General features: G+C 36.5%; 1 protein-coding gene across 2 annotated transcripts in view; it reads left to right on the top strand.

Annotated features, from left to right (window-relative positions):
- The first annotated feature begins 577 nt into the window (after nucleotides 1-577).
- The window catches only part of LOC103472798 (venom phosphodiesterase 2), a 41,367-nt gene continuing 26,475 nt past the window's right edge, over nucleotides 578-15,469 (top strand). Inside the window, exons 1-11 of one of the 2 annotated variants that reach the window (XM_017307630.1) lie at nucleotides 578-702; nucleotides 1,955-2,036; nucleotides 3,387-3,512; nucleotides 4,864-4,924; nucleotides 5,352-5,449; nucleotides 5,869-5,948; nucleotides 7,409-7,528; nucleotides 8,290-8,399; nucleotides 10,067-10,132; nucleotides 10,301-10,373; nucleotides 15,330-15,438. In XM_017307630.1, coding sequence (XP_017163119.1) covers nucleotides 658-702; nucleotides 1,955-2,036; nucleotides 3,387-3,512; nucleotides 4,864-4,924; nucleotides 5,352-5,449; nucleotides 5,869-5,948; nucleotides 7,409-7,528; nucleotides 8,290-8,399; nucleotides 10,067-10,132; nucleotides 10,301-10,373; nucleotides 15,330-15,438 — 970 coding nt within the window. In that variant the 5' untranslated portion in view covers nucleotides 578-657. The remainder of the gene's footprint in view (nucleotides 703-1,954; nucleotides 2,037-3,386; nucleotides 3,513-4,863; nucleotides 4,925-5,351; nucleotides 5,450-5,868; nucleotides 5,949-7,408; nucleotides 7,529-8,289; nucleotides 8,400-10,066; nucleotides 10,133-10,300; nucleotides 10,374-15,329; nucleotides 15,439-15,469) is intronic. The other variant, XM_008422636.2, reaches the window with a different exon arrangement.

Raw genomic sequence — 15,469 nt, 5'->3', positions numbered from 1 at the left:
TAAAGAAGTTTAAGTGATTCCTGTTTTAGTCTGTTGCTGTTTCTAACCTCAGCCTGGCCTTTCTGTTATGCTCCCATCTTACTTGCTTTATTATTGATTCAACTTCAAGCAAACCTTCAGTCCAAAGGTTTAGATCTCCTTATTGAAAATGTGTATGCTTATCAATTTGTTCCCAGCTCCAAGATTTATGACTGTGATCAACCAGTGCTATCTTATCCCATTTTATTCAACATTTCTTACAAATTTAGCTATTTTTACAAACGATTCACCGCTTAACTGTGTACCAAGCTAGTAACTGATCTTTGTGCTTGACAAACAGCAATCTGACATTTGCAGAGAAAACCCAAACTTTTATCCTACAGCCTCAGGTATTGATTACACATTGCTTCCTGTGTTCGTTCTGCGGTCCCTTTCTTCTGTCATGTACCGCAATGAGCCTCTGAAGTTGAAAAGTGTGATAGTGAACATCGTCGATTTGAAATGTGATTGTTATAAACACAGAAATGTGACGTTATCTCTTAGTTCTGGTAATCAGTTACTCTTTTATTCCCTGCTGCTGGTCCAGAGGTCACTGCACAGATATATTTGTTGTCTTGCCTCCTCTCTCTTTCTGTCTTTGAATTGTATGAATGTAAAAGCAGAAGATCCATTATAGCCATGGACTGGGTATTATGGTTACAGAAAAACAAGAAGAAAATCATAGTGAGTATTGCTGGGTTTTCCTGATGGGAATCTCTGACTTCAGCAGCAGAGATATAAAATGTTAGACCCTAAGATTTCAACGCCTGGAATTACAACATGTAACAATGTTTGTTTATTGAGGCCAAAAAGATTTAGAAAAAGAGATTTTAAAATGTCTGTGCATTGAAATTCTTATTCAGAAGAATAAATACTTTATATTTTTGAAATCTTCCATCAATTCAGAACAAATGCTGTAAAATATCGATTATTAATCCTCATGTGCATCAAAATTTACTTTATTTCAACAAATCATTTCCAAAAAATAATGTGAATTAAAATAGCAGGTTTATTTCAAGCGTTTGTTGGTGTTTATTTTGATAAGTATGACCCATTACTATTATTATTTGTTTTAGCATAGAGCAGGTGCACTTGGTCAGGACATCTTTTGCCTGAATCATAGTGGTGTGACATGGAGGTAATCTGTCTGTGGAAGCCAGATGATTTGCATTTGTTGTAGTATATTCCTTGTGAAAACACTTAAAAATTTGTTGTCAGGGTTCAGATAAAGTAAATCCTTTCACTCCACTTCTGTATAGTATGCATTGGATAGAACTCTCAGTGAAAAGGCAGCTTTCTTGGTAACTGTGTTTTATAGATTGTCCTCTTGTAGATGGTGTAATTCTGTGCTGGTCAATTATCAAATCAGAAATCTTACCTTATTATTTTGTAGGTCATAACTTGGATGTAGCATTTCTTTTTCAGAATTATTTAATGATGTTCAATATACAGATTAAATATATTTCGGCTTTAATTAGCTTTAAACAATAATCACATATACATACAAACATATACTCCAAATAATGCAACTCTGTTTTAATGACATTTTCATTTTTGAGTTGAATTACTGAAATTAGTTTTGATCAATTCTAATGCACCAGTAACAGAGGAGTAATGACCCATAGAAATTTCTTTATGAAAATAATTTAGGCCTTTGCTACCCAGTTCAAATATAGCAACATTTGAATTGTTTTATCATTCCTGAGTGGAATTTATACAATTCAATTATAATATTGGATTCATATGTTCCTGAGTGGAACTGTGCCCTGCAGCTGTGATATGACAGGAATTTTATCAGCGATAGATGACTATATTGCAGTTACTCTTGAATGTTTCTGTTCTTGTCATCAGGATGTTCCTCATGTGAACCAGACTGCCTGTGGCTGACATTTGCAAAAGCTCAAACTGAACTATAATGTGAGCTTGTGTTTGGCAGATTGGGGTCGTGGCTGCAGCGATCGTGACTTTAATCCTTGGATTGGGTCTTGGACTGGGCTTGCGGAAAGATAAACCTGAAGGTAATGCCAGAAACAATCAGGGCATATTTTGTTGCACCTCTACATTCCAGAAACTAATCGTGTTGCTGCATGCCCAGCCACTTCATGAAACCAAACACTCACGAGTGAGGTTTTTGTGGAGGCGGCAGGGCCTTTGAGTTTTGCTTAGCAACCGCATACCTTTGTAAATTGTCTGTTTACTATCGTTCAGCACATTTTAAGCCTAACACAAGTGACTCGAATGAGTCAGACGAGTTTTGTTTAGCTCAGGCTGATGGTGACTTCAATTTCTTACAGATCAGGTCTTTTCAAACACTCTGACTCATAGATTTAAAAGACACTTACTCATGATCAAGGATTTACAAACTTTAGAGATGAACCAGTTCTTTCGAGAAACATTTCTTGCTTGACCAAGTCAAAAGTGTAACTTTCATTGTTCTGGTTTCCTCCTCCTACTCATTGCCAGGAGAAAAGAAAAGCTCTGCACTGGGTGTATAATCCAGACTCTCAATCTCACATGAGCGTAACGTTACTGAAACTGTGTCAAATGATCAACTGTCACTTTGAGCTATTCTTTGTGCCATGACAATGTTATGCAAAACCAACTGTGCCTCAGAAATCAAGCTAATGTATTTGAAAAGAAAAACATTTTGCACAATGAGAAACAGATTGAGTTCTTTAAGTTTACTTCATATTAAAAACAATGGCTATTCCTTAAAAAAATCCAAAAAACATTGAAAACAATGTAATCATGAAATGAGCTAGAAACAAATTAAGAAAACTGCAAAGTATAATCAACCACTGAAATGACATCAAATCAGCAATTTTCTGATGTTATGACATAACTATTTGGAAATAAGGAAGTAAAATAAGGAAGAAAACCATATTTGGGAAAGATATGCTGTCTTCCTTTACTACTTATTTTCTATTAACTTTCTATTAACATATATAAATTAAATTGTCCATTTAATTAATCAACAGCTTCCCTCTTTATTAAACAAATTCATTGGAGATGAGCTGAATAATAAAAACTGTTTCTTTCAGTACCTCCGCAAGAACAGATGCTTTGAACCTTTTGACAATGAAGTCCCAGGCTGCAGATGTGGTACCAACGTTAACTCCACAAACAATTGTTGCCATGACTACCATGACATCTGCATGGCTCCAAGACAGGCAGCTTCACAGATTTTACTCAAACACTTACAGTGAATTGAGGAAGTTCAGACACCACCGAAAGAGTAAAATGCAGAATGAAATGATAAGACAGATCCTATTTTTTCCTGCCTGCAAAAGTGCACAATAATATTCTTCTCTACATTTTACTTTTGTCTTAGTGTGCAGTGTGTGTAAGCTCATAGCTGTTCCTTTCAGTCCAACAGTGGGAATGTTCGAGAAAACGCTGTGGTGAAAAGAGGCAGGCGGAGAACAAATGTCACTGCGACAATGGTTGTCTGTCTGCAGGAGATTGCTGCACCAACTACAAACACGTTTGTCATGGTAAGAAATCTCACTGTCTTATGGAGAGTGAGTCAAAATCTATGCATTTCAGGAGAGCAACGTGGAGCTACAAGTCATTTCTGAAGTATTTTTACAGAAATCCAGGAGGAGCACATTCACTGACCACTATAAATGATCAGAGGCTCTGAAACAGGAAAGGCTTCGGTTTAGATCTGCTAAATAGATTCCTGTGCAACTTAATGAAAATGTCTGATAAAATGTTAGCTTTTCAGTTCTGCACAATATTGCACTGAACAGCAGGGTTCTGTTAGGGACCAGAGGGATCTCAGGACCCCTTCTGGTACTTCCAAAATGTGATTAAATAAATTAGGCAAGTATTACAAGGAAATACACACAATTTTTACACATGGTATTTCTGAAGCATTTTGAATCTTTTGAAGCTCACAGTGAATAGGGGCAATGCTGTTTAAACTTGACAGATTTAACTACTTCCAACTGTTCACACACCAGGATAGGCCTGGCCTCCGGATTTCTGTGTCCAAATATATATCCGTTTCTGATAAAGGAGGCAAAATGTGTCTCCACATGAGCCTGAAATGTTCATAAGTTATTATTTGAAGCCCAAGTCAACTCTTATGAGTTTAGCATACAATTTTGAATTGAATTGTATGCTAACCTCTAGTTTTATTTCTACAACTTATGTGCAACTCGAGTTGAAATCTCAAACTTGGGTCGTCATCTCTGAAATGAGCTAAGGTAATTGCTTTTCTTACATCCAGTCCTCTTTTGTGGGATTTTGTGAGAAGGCTGAGATGGTGTCACTGTGGAAACAAATGTGTGACAGTGCATATTTGACGTCAAACTTGGACACAAGCGAGTTTACAAGGCACAGTACCTTCTAGAAAACAATAAAATGGCTGAGTGGTCTTCTGGGTTGATGTAACGATCTGCCAGAAACCCACTTATTGAGCACTTTTGCAGATCTTACAAAAGGTTCAACAGGAAACATTTCCATAGATGAGGTTAAAATGCCTCATTTCACTTAAAACATTTACCTTTTTTTTGTGCAAAGAGAGAAGGGACCTTCTGCTCATAAATAAGTGTACAGACATCGACACGTATACAGAGTTGCCTGTGGAAAGGTTGACTTCATTGCAGTTGAAATGTATTTGTCTCCAATACGACCTCTCTGTACTGGAGAGTACTGTGAACATTGAATATAATGGGGGAAACCACAGAAACTCACAGGACAACTGAACTATTTTCTTCTTCTGTAGATCCATCACTTATCCATCATGAGAAAATGTGGCACACTGCACATAATACTGTGACATGCAGTTATTAAATACACCCTTTCTTCAGCGCTGTTCATGTTTTCTATTGGCTGTAGGAGAAACAGAGTGGGTAGAGGACCAATGTGACGACTTGTCAGCTCCTAAATGTCCTGAAGGGTAAGCCGTTACACAAAAGTTGCACTTGGATTTTCTCAAAAATGAAATGTTTCATGTAAATGTGCATTTCTGATATGAGGGGGTTCCAGCACGCCTTCTTACATGCAATAACATTGATTGTTCTTTTACCAATTTTGTGATGAGGTATTTACACAGTCAAAGCTATTACATCACCGCAGCCAAATATTTTCAAAGATTTTGAGTAAGAATATGGTTATAAAAAGCTGCTTTTATGGCTTTTGCCCAATACTGCATGCAAGTGTTAAGTAGATGTAATCAACTCTGCATGCATGTTTGCTTATAGCCCTCATCGATGTTGGATTACAGCAGCTTTGCATCTTATCAGCTTGTTTATGTTAATAATTAATTGAAGTATCTCTTCTCCTTCTATTTTGTATTTTTCTCTTTTTCTTTTCTTTTTTCATAGCTTTAAGCGACAGCCGCTGCTGCTGGTGTCTCTGGATGGACTAAGGGCTGGATACCTGCAGACATGGAGTGATGTCATCCCTGTCTTGAACAAACTCAGTTAATATCAAGCATAATATTATGTGTTCTGATTATGTACAGCGAGAAAATGACATACTGCATGTTCGTCTCATGAAGCAGTCCTTTAAATATCCTGATCAGGAGAAATTCCAAAGAAAAACTTACAAAATAATAGTACTTCCTCTTCCTGCCAGTCATGTTGATTCTGATTGAAAACAATGACCAAGAAAGTCAGTTTTAAGTTACAGTAACATTTAATTTCCCTTTGGGAGCAATTCAGTATTTTTGAGTTGGATCGAATTTTCAGTACTTTTAAGAATGTTTGATGTGTTGCCAACCAGTGATGACATGTAAACTCACAAGAACACACTGACGCACAGACCGGTTCCCTCATTCCAAGGAAGACTTTGGCTGAATAACATGCCTCCACATTATTAAGTTCTGCATGTCATCTTCAGAAAGCTGTGGAACATCGACTCCCTACATGCAGGCAGCATTTCCAAGCAAGACTTTTCCGAATCACTACACAATTGTTACGGTAAAGTTTCATAAAACTGCACTAACAAACCTACACACATTTATGAACTCGTGCATCTCTAAAGGCCTGAACTTTGTGTATGTATAGAAATAGAAATTACTCAAATTACTAAATTAAATACATCATTACATGTTTACAGGATTTTATATGTAAAAGGTTTACATGAACATGTTTATAAAACACCTTTTAGATCACAATATTTAATGCAAAATTACTTGAATATGTTCAATATGTTACATTCTAGTCTAATATTTCTGCTCTGAATAAAAAAAATCCTGGAGATTTTCTGAATATGATCTCCATTGATTCCAGTTCAACAACCTCTCAACAAACTGCATGTTTTACTTGCACATTCATATTTATTTCCCTAACTGTAGTGATTAAAGTATGCAAGGAAAGATTGTGGTATGACTTATGCATAGATATAAACCGATAACCTTATCAATGACTGGGGTTAATGATTATGGCAGAGTTAGTCACACAACTGAAAACAAAAACCATGCACACTTTTTAAAAATGTATACAAAATGTCATATTTTGACATTAAGACCAATATTGAATGGCACATAACTGGGAATGAAAAGTTTTCGTAGGTTATTGTAGGTTTTCAACATATGACCAGAGCACTTTCTTCCACTTTTGCTGTTTTTCCTGCATGACTTGTGGCAATAAACTACAAAGGAGACATATTTTATTCAACATATTTAAGCTTCTTCTTAAATCTGTTAAGCTGAACAATGAGAAGTCTGAAGTTAGACTTTTAAAATAATGTAACTCTGCTTTAATTTTCTTCACAACTGTATACCTGATGGGTATGCTGTCTTCCTATTCCTCGATCTTCATGGTGCTGTTTTGCTCTTTAACAGATTTCTGAGGTCTTCACAGAACATATTTTTTTTTATGTTGAGATTATGAAACCTGCAGAAGGACTAATAATGACGAGTCTCCTGGAGCGAGTTTGTTTCACTGTCTCAGAATGCTAATGTGTACCTAACCCTCAAATCAACTTGTTTTTGCTGATAAACTTTCTAAATATGTTACTGAGGGTTCTAGTTTTATGTTTCTGTCACATGGATTTAGTTGCACTTTACATAGAGGTAATACTGTTACTTTCCAGTTGTACATCTTTTCCTGGATCTTGATTGAACTTTTCTGATCTTTCTAAGTTCTGAGTCAGAAAATTCCAGCTAATCTCATGGAAACTGTTTTTCAAACCCACGCAAGGGAATCCCGTGGTATCTTCTGTCACAGTTTTACAACATCTGGATAGACTGCATTTTTTACTCGCACACCCATGACTGATGAATAGATTAAGTCACCAGTAGATGCTGGTTGAGTAAGTCATTGAGGCATGACTTTCATTTATTGGCAGGAGTTCAGCATTTATTTATGCAGTTGGTATTTAAGAAAATGTTGGATAGAATTTCATATCTCTCATGTTACCCTTATTTCATGTTCAGGGTTTGTATCCAGAATCCAACGGTTTGATTGACAACAATATGTACGATCCAGTGTTTAATGCCTCGTTCAGCCTGGGCAATGATGAGAAAAACAACCCAGCCTGGTACCTTGGACAACCTGTGAGTCCTTCTAAGTTTGACGCAGACTCGGAGTTCAGCTTTTATTGAATTATTATTTTTCTTTATGTTTTGTTCTAATTAAAAATGTAGGTAACACTTTATTTGAAGGGGTGTGCATAAGACTGACATGACACTGTCATAAACATGACATAACATCTGTCATGAACATAAATAAGTCTTTATGAATGTTTATGACAGTTGTCATGAAGTGTCATAAGGTAAATAATGACACTTTTAATGCAAAGTTTCTCTAAAGGTGGCATTTAAAGTCCATTAAAAATGYGAAATTTGATTTAAATTATCATAATTTACAAAATCATGCAAAGTTGGCATTTTTAATGGACTTTTCATGCAACTTTTAGAGCAACTTTGCATTAAAAATGTCATTATTTACCGAATGACACTTTATGACAACTGTCATAAAGATTCATAAAGACTTCTTTATGTTCATAACAGGTGTTATGTCATGTTTATGACAGTGTCATGTCAGTCTTATGCACACCCCTTCAAATAAAGTGTTACCAAGATGTATGTATTTATTGTTTTCCACTWGTGTATGTTCACATAGTTCTCCTTTAATTATAATCTKACATCRAGATAATAAGAAGAGCAAGCAGAAACGTTAGATGCAAAGAAAAGGCTGGGGAAACGTTTTCCTGTGGCTTGTAAATATCAAAATTAACAATTGTAGTAGAAATTGGATTTGTAAAAATAATTTCTTCAGCTTTCAGCAAACTATTGTCTCCTGTTTGTCTCAACAGATTTGGGAAACAGCTATGCATCAAGGTCTAAAATCTGGGACCTTTTTCTGGCCAGGATCGGATGTCAAAATCAACGGAAGTTTTCCTGACATCTACAAGCCGTATGATGCGTAAGATGTAGCCACATCAAACACAATCCACTCGGTCCTAATTTCTGTAAAAAAGCAAAACATATTTTATCTCTCAGATTTACTGTAAGGCAGAGTCAGGATGACTTTTCGTCTTTGCGTGGGAATGTCTGAAGCCTCARCGCATCAACAGATGCAAACCTTATCAGCAAAAGTCTTAACATTTTGTCCTTTGGGAAATCYAATACGCTCTGTTTATCATAATTTCTTACACGGATAGCAGCTATTTACACTATATTCATAACACTCATTACGCTACAGAAGTGTTTTGACGTCAATGCATGGCTGATTCCCCCCATCCCCAAGTAAGATAAGACTGACATTTGTTGGATCAAAACCAATGGAAAGTAATATATTAGGCATATTTTTACAGAAACCTGGATGGACTGTACTGCTTACAATGCCAAACATTATAAACAATGTTTTAAAAAGTGTTTTGAGGCTACAAACATTATTTTAATAGAATTAAACTTTTTTCTGTTATGCACAGAACAAACTTATTGTTTACCGTTTGACCGAAACTTAATAAAGTTAAAGGCTTGAATATTTTACATGTGTTAATTAAGGCTATACTGCTCAAAAATAAAGACAACACTGAAATATCAAACCCTAGATCCTTTATTTGTTTCATAGTAAAATGCATTGAGAACAAAGTAGCATAAAAAAGATCAATGTAACACACAAACACAAGGTCTAGACAAGGAACTGCTAACGGCAGATTASACTGAAGAAGATCAACGGTTGGAATGACTCAGCTGGCAATAGGGGAAAATTAAAAGCAGAGTTCTGGAGAAACACAAACAAAGCAGGATGAAGACTATTTACCAGAAAAAAATGAATGAAAGGTCATTGAATAAGATAATTAAAACCTCAAGACTTAGACAAACTGGTTCCATTTGTATGCATCTTGTACATTTTAACTTTGATTCAGATCAATCCAACTCCCTTCAGAACAATCCAATCATATGGCAAAACTCAAAAGCAGTTACATCCAGTTTAGTTCTGCAAAAAAATATATATAATACAATACCAGTTTCAGTTGATAATTTATTGCTAATTGGTCAAAAGTTATAGAATCTAAGAAATCTCTGTCAGATGCATCGAATCTTTGATTGCAGCAACTACTAATTCTGAGCAAGCATGAAGCGTCAGTGGAAAGGAAAGACTTATCTTCAATTTTAATAAACTCCACCAGCTGGACCAGGTTCTTTATGAAGGGTCATCTGCTGCAGTTGGCTGAGTGTAAGGTGGAAAAGCAGGAAGACACAGAGAAACAATTACACGCTGTGCCAGGGGCACTTTTTACAGGAACTCTGAGGCACAGCTAAATACGGAATCACATGTCTTGTAGAGAATCAATAAGCTATTTTGGGATAGCAAAGAMAATTGCCACAAAATCTGTAAAAGAAGAAAAAATTATAAATGGTGAGTAACAGGAGAAATTGTTCTAGATAAAACTCAAAAGGAAAAAGTAAATGTCAAGCATTTGTCACCATTACAATCTGCAATATCAAATTAATATTACATGCTTTCTTTATTGATGAGCCTGAGTAAGAAAAGAATCMCYAATAAAACATGGAAACCTCAAACTCCTGGTATAAATTATTGTTGGTAATAAATTGCTCTAATACACGATCTTTCTTTTTCAGAAATGTGCCGTTTGAAGAAAGAGTATTTACAATTCTGAAGTGGCTGCAGCTGCCAGATAATGAAAGGTTAGTATCAGTAGCAATATTTACTTCCAGATTATCACTTAAGTCATCAAAGTGAAGTTATTAGATTTTATGTTACRATAGTGTTTCTTTTCGGATTATCACTCTTAGATTATYGTTTTGAAATTATCATCAGATTTMAAATTTTTAATATCAAAAACTGTCCTTCAGGCCTGATTTCTACACACTCTATCTGGAGGAACCTGATAAATCCGGTCACAACTTTGGTCCTGTCGGCGCAGGGGTGAGGCCATTTCAGTTTATTGTCAGACAATAAGGAAGCAACAGAATCAGATAATCTCAGACGACCTGCAGGCCCTTTTAAAGCTTCTCAYAAATGTGCCTTCTGGTATCTCCAATTCCCYTAATCCACAATCATTYGCAAACAATTTTATCATCATTATTTCTTCAATGTAACCTATCATAACTGATTATGACAGGGTAAAAGTTTTTTTATTGCACAGYARGTAAAGTGCAAAGTCCATTTATAGGTYAGAATAGAACAGAACTTYTGGTRCAACAGCAGCAAAGTGACAGKCAGTTAAATCAAAGTTAGAATGAAATAYATTTTTAAAAAGATTAAAGARCATAYTGTACAGCAATTGTACATTTTCAACATAAACTATGCAATTATTAAAAAAATAGTGCACTTCTCCTCCTCCAAAGGAATGGGCAACTGGGTAGGTTAAGTTAAATAATGTGCAAAACGGGTCTGTGTAATTGAGGGTTACAAAAACAACAGATTATTTACAACAAGTGAATTAAATGGGCCGTGTGGATCAAATACTCATTTCCATCAATTATATCAAGTCATTATATATTCTATTACTCCACTTTCAAATTAAACTGCTGTAGAAATAGATTGCTSATGTCTTTGGGTGCAAACYTTCAGAAACCTTTTTAGGAATTAAGTGGAATTAAATAATTAACAGTTTAGGGCAGTGCTTCTCAATTCCGGTCCTCAGGCCCCCCTGCTCTGCATGTTTTAAATGTGCCTCTATACCAGAACAGCTGATTCAAATGATTGCATGACCATCAAGTACTGCAGAAGCYTGTTAATCACCCACAGATTCAATCCAGGTGTGTGGCAGAAGGGAAATAGCCTACCTAAAACGTGCAGGGCAGGGGGGGGCCTGAGGACCGGAATTGAGAAACGTTGATTTAGGGGAAGAACTAAAGTGTCTAACCAMTTCCAGTCACAATGCATAAGAAGCCCATTCCAGCTCAGCTACATGTTGACCTCCATCAGGTCCAAGTCACCCTGCGTTATCTAATGGGTCTCTCACTCAGAAGCTCACCTTGAMCTCCTGCCAAACATCCATTSATTCTTYKGCATGGCATGCACTAGCAAACTAATTGCTTTGGCTTTAGGGATCTAAGCTCATCTCGATTTTGGCTTCAGAGTTAATTCTTTATATTGTTGCATAACTTTGATTTAGAGTTGCCATCAAGAAGGAGAAAGGACCTTTCTTCCTCAGCTCATTATGCAAAAAAAGTCAAATGAATTTCATTTCCTTTAACAAAAAAACTGTTAAAGCCTTAAATCTTGAGTTGATTGGCTCCTCAGAAAATTGGCAGGAATCCATTTAGACCAGTGGTCCCCAACCTTTTTATTACCGCGGACCGGTCAAGACTTGGAAAATGTTGCTAATTGTCGGCCGACAATTCTTAAATCTTTCCGTCTAAACCAGACTTAAGACTCACAAGCTCTTATCTCCTCTCGATCACTGCCCAAACGCTCTGACTCTGGTCTCTATGGTAATATAAGATACAGATACGCCACAAAAACGAACATTATACTTTCGTGAAAATTTTAACTCACGATAATGACTAACGGGAGCCCTGAGCTTGTTTCTCTGCAACAAGACGGTCCCATCTGGGAGTGATGGAGACAATGACACCCGAAGTGTTGCTTATATCCACAGCCTGCTTGGTCTCTATGTGGTGAAGCAGCTTGAAGCTTCATTGCCTCATTAGCAGCCGGTCGCCGCATGTTACGCAGAGCGGGTTTGTAATGTGAGACTCACCTACCGGTCCGGGATAAATCCATTCTCCTGTCTCTTCTCTTGGCCTTTTCCCCTTCGCAAAGAAACTTTCCAAAGACATCTGATCTGCTTCTTACTCATTTTGCTGCTTGTGGCCTCAGTGTTGGCGCGCAAGTAACCGAGAGAATCCGGTTAAAGGATTTTCAAAATAAAAGATCCTCCAGACTCAAATAATACATAAAACGGAAATATTTAATTATTTCTTGAGCGGCCCGGTACCAATTGGTCCACGGACCGGTACCGGTCCACGGACCGGGGGTTGGGGACCACTGATTTAGACGACATACACCATGACCACACAGGTGAGCAAAAAAAAAAAAAAAAAGTGTACTTGATGTTTGACAATATTTAGTGCCATTCACATTTTCCATTTACGTTTTTGTGTAGCCGGTGTTCAACAGAGTAGGATTTATAGAAACAATGAGCTCATGTGCTGTTTACTCCTAGTGGCCCATTGCTGTTTATGACCTATGTTTGAGACACCATAATTTGACATTTAGTATATAAGGCTGTAAAGTTAAAAGCATTTAGAAAGCCACTCTCACGTAGATGCAAACTTTGGACTTGAGATTTGAAGTGAGGATGGAGGTGGTTTTGATAAACTAAAGTGAGTCATTCAGAGGAAGGAAAACAAATGGCTTTTCAGAAAACTGAAACAGAAACAGGCTGAAGGTAGTGTCCCAAAATGGAAAACCAAACCAGATGTGGAAGAATATAGGGAACTACTATTCAAATGGATCAAAGAAAACCCAAAAGAGGTCAAGACTSAACCAAAAATAAGCTGCAATATGATCAATTAATGTCAYCTGCTACCCGTGTATGCTGTGATATTTAGAGTACATCTATAACTAATGATATTGGTATAGCTCAAGGTTGCAATATACCAAAGAACACATTGATTGGCATGTTATCCTGATACCAAAGYAACTAAATGRAAGTTATGGAGTGTTAATCCAGAGCTTCAWCCAAAGGAAAACATTTTGGGTGATATCAAGCTTACCGTTTCTGAGGGAAACCAAGGARTGCTAAAGTAACTGTGACATGTAGAACAGTTGCCATTGCTTGGCAAACCTTTTCACTCATCTTTGAAGTTGGTCAATTTCATAAAAGGAAGTTAATGGAGTGGTGATGCAACTCATTTTCCAGGGTTTTTATTGACAAATTCCAGATGTTAGATTTTTAAAAGTTTTTCTTTTCTCTCCTTTTTTCTTCACTCTGTAGATTGACAGCAAACTTGATAATTTATTTCATTTTGGAACATAAGATTCAATATTCATGATGCATTTTTGTGTATATATACAGAAAAGCTGTTACATTTTGGAGCTTTATTCCATTTCTTTAAAAACATTGCTATGATGATCAGAGCAATCCCTCAAATAGTTTCATAAAGTAATGGTGAGCACCTATGTCAGCATGAAGTCAATCAATCAACACTGTCTCTGTACTGCTGGATTACGATACTGTTGAATTTTCATTGCCATGAAGATGAAAGTGTTGCAGCAATCTGCAGCCATTCAATGGCACCTGCACCGCCTACACAGCATGTCGGAATGTCAATAACGTTACTGTCTGCAGGAGAGGAATGATAACATTTTAYAACCAAACTCCAAGTAAGTGGGCTGTAGGGACAAGTCCCTACRGATCAGACATTTCAAGAAAAAAACAAAAACAAAAGGAAACAGRCCATGCCACCTGCAAAGGTTATTTTGCTTAAAATTGTWTACAAATATTATTCTCCTTCCAGTTTGAGGTTACAGGGAAAKTAAATGTTGTGGTAACTCATTATTTAAGCTTCTTCAAAGTGTTTTTGTAGATGCCAATATGTGGGCAGGAAGGATGTCTTGTAGCAGTCTGTATTACAGCAACTCTTWAGAAGCCTCTGACTAAAGAAACACTCATATAACAGTTTCATRAAGAGGGTACTCAGAGGTGTAACTAGCATTTTGAAGAGCATTTTATGATCAACTCTTTACAGTCATAATCACATTTTATAAAGAGTCAATKAAGTGAAAAAGATACAGTCAACTTAATGTGGGGCATGAAATATGGAACTTAATAGAAATTATGATAAAGTTTATAAACTARGAATYCACTTATGTGAATAAGTTGCTAAGCCAAGGTCTYCAGTACCAATATAATTATGATTCTATGTRCGGCATTTACAAAAAAGAAATATATTTTTCAGCCATATGTACACATTTATCCAATAAAAAGAGCCCTGCAGAGGATGGTGAGAGGAGCTGAATGGGTTATAAGACTGTCTCCATCTTCTGTCTAGAATGTGTTTCAGAGCCRCTGCAGGAGCACAGCAATTATTTCCCCTTAATCCTGAAAGAAGTGAGATCTAAGATCTTGTTTATGTTGTCTAGAAATGACAACCGAACTGAAAGTATGTCCTCTGTGTGCTTTGGCAGCAGGTGACTCCCAGCTGATAAAACATGAACATCCTGTTCCTTCAAAACATGCCTCTTATAGGAAATGAGTTTGACCAACGTCCATAAAGTGGATGAGAGTGGGAGGAAAACAGGGACAGTTTCTCTGTCCGTTTCATTTTTGATAAGAAAGACAGTGACGTGTTTTAGAAGAAAACAAGCTGCAGATTAGTAAGGGGGAGTTTGAAGTTTGCACAAAAGAGACTGGAATTGGATGTTTAATTTCCCAAGGCTTAAACAGTATAATTTCCTCCTCCATCAGATATTTCAACAGCAGAATTATTGTGGATTATTTAGTCATAATAACCCACAATATTGTGGATTGTTGTTTCTCTCTTTTAGGAATAATGGTGGGGTATTACAGTACCAGTGAGARGTTCATGTTCACACATCATGTCAATAATTTTAGGCACTTTGAATAAATGCAAGTTACACCTCAATTGCATGTTTTTATTAGAAATGAACAAACTTCAGGGGTAATTGTAGCTTTACATTTCACTACGGTTTAAAAAAAAAAAAAAAGAAAAAGAAAAAAGATAAATAAACTGGTTGGTTTCCAGGCAGGGATGAGTCATATAAACCAGGTCTAAAAATGTTCACAAGGGTGTTTGGCATTAAATCGGTGGGAAACCAGCAGGAAACCAATTAAAATTTGTTGTTTGGGGTTATTTTTCAGCTGGGATTATTAATAAAATCAGAATGTTTTYCTTGTTTTTTTTGCAGATAAGCACAGCAATCCAGGGAGTGGATAAAATAATGGGTCAGCTCATGAATGGCCTCAAGCAAATTGACCTGCATCGCTGTCTCAACATCATTGTTGTTGCTGATCATGGTAACTCAGAACATACTGCACAAAAAGATGT

The sequence above is a fragment of the Poecilia reticulata genome, linkage group LG11 (genome assembly GCF_000633615.1).
Source record: "Poecilia reticulata strain Guanapo linkage group LG11, Guppy_female_1.0+MT, whole genome shotgun sequence".
Lineage (NCBI taxonomy): Eukaryota > Metazoa > Chordata > Actinopteri > Cyprinodontiformes > Poeciliidae > Poecilia > Poecilia reticulata.
The sequence above is the reverse complement of the archived record's forward strand: the minus strand, read 5'-3'. Positions and strand labels throughout refer to the sequence as shown.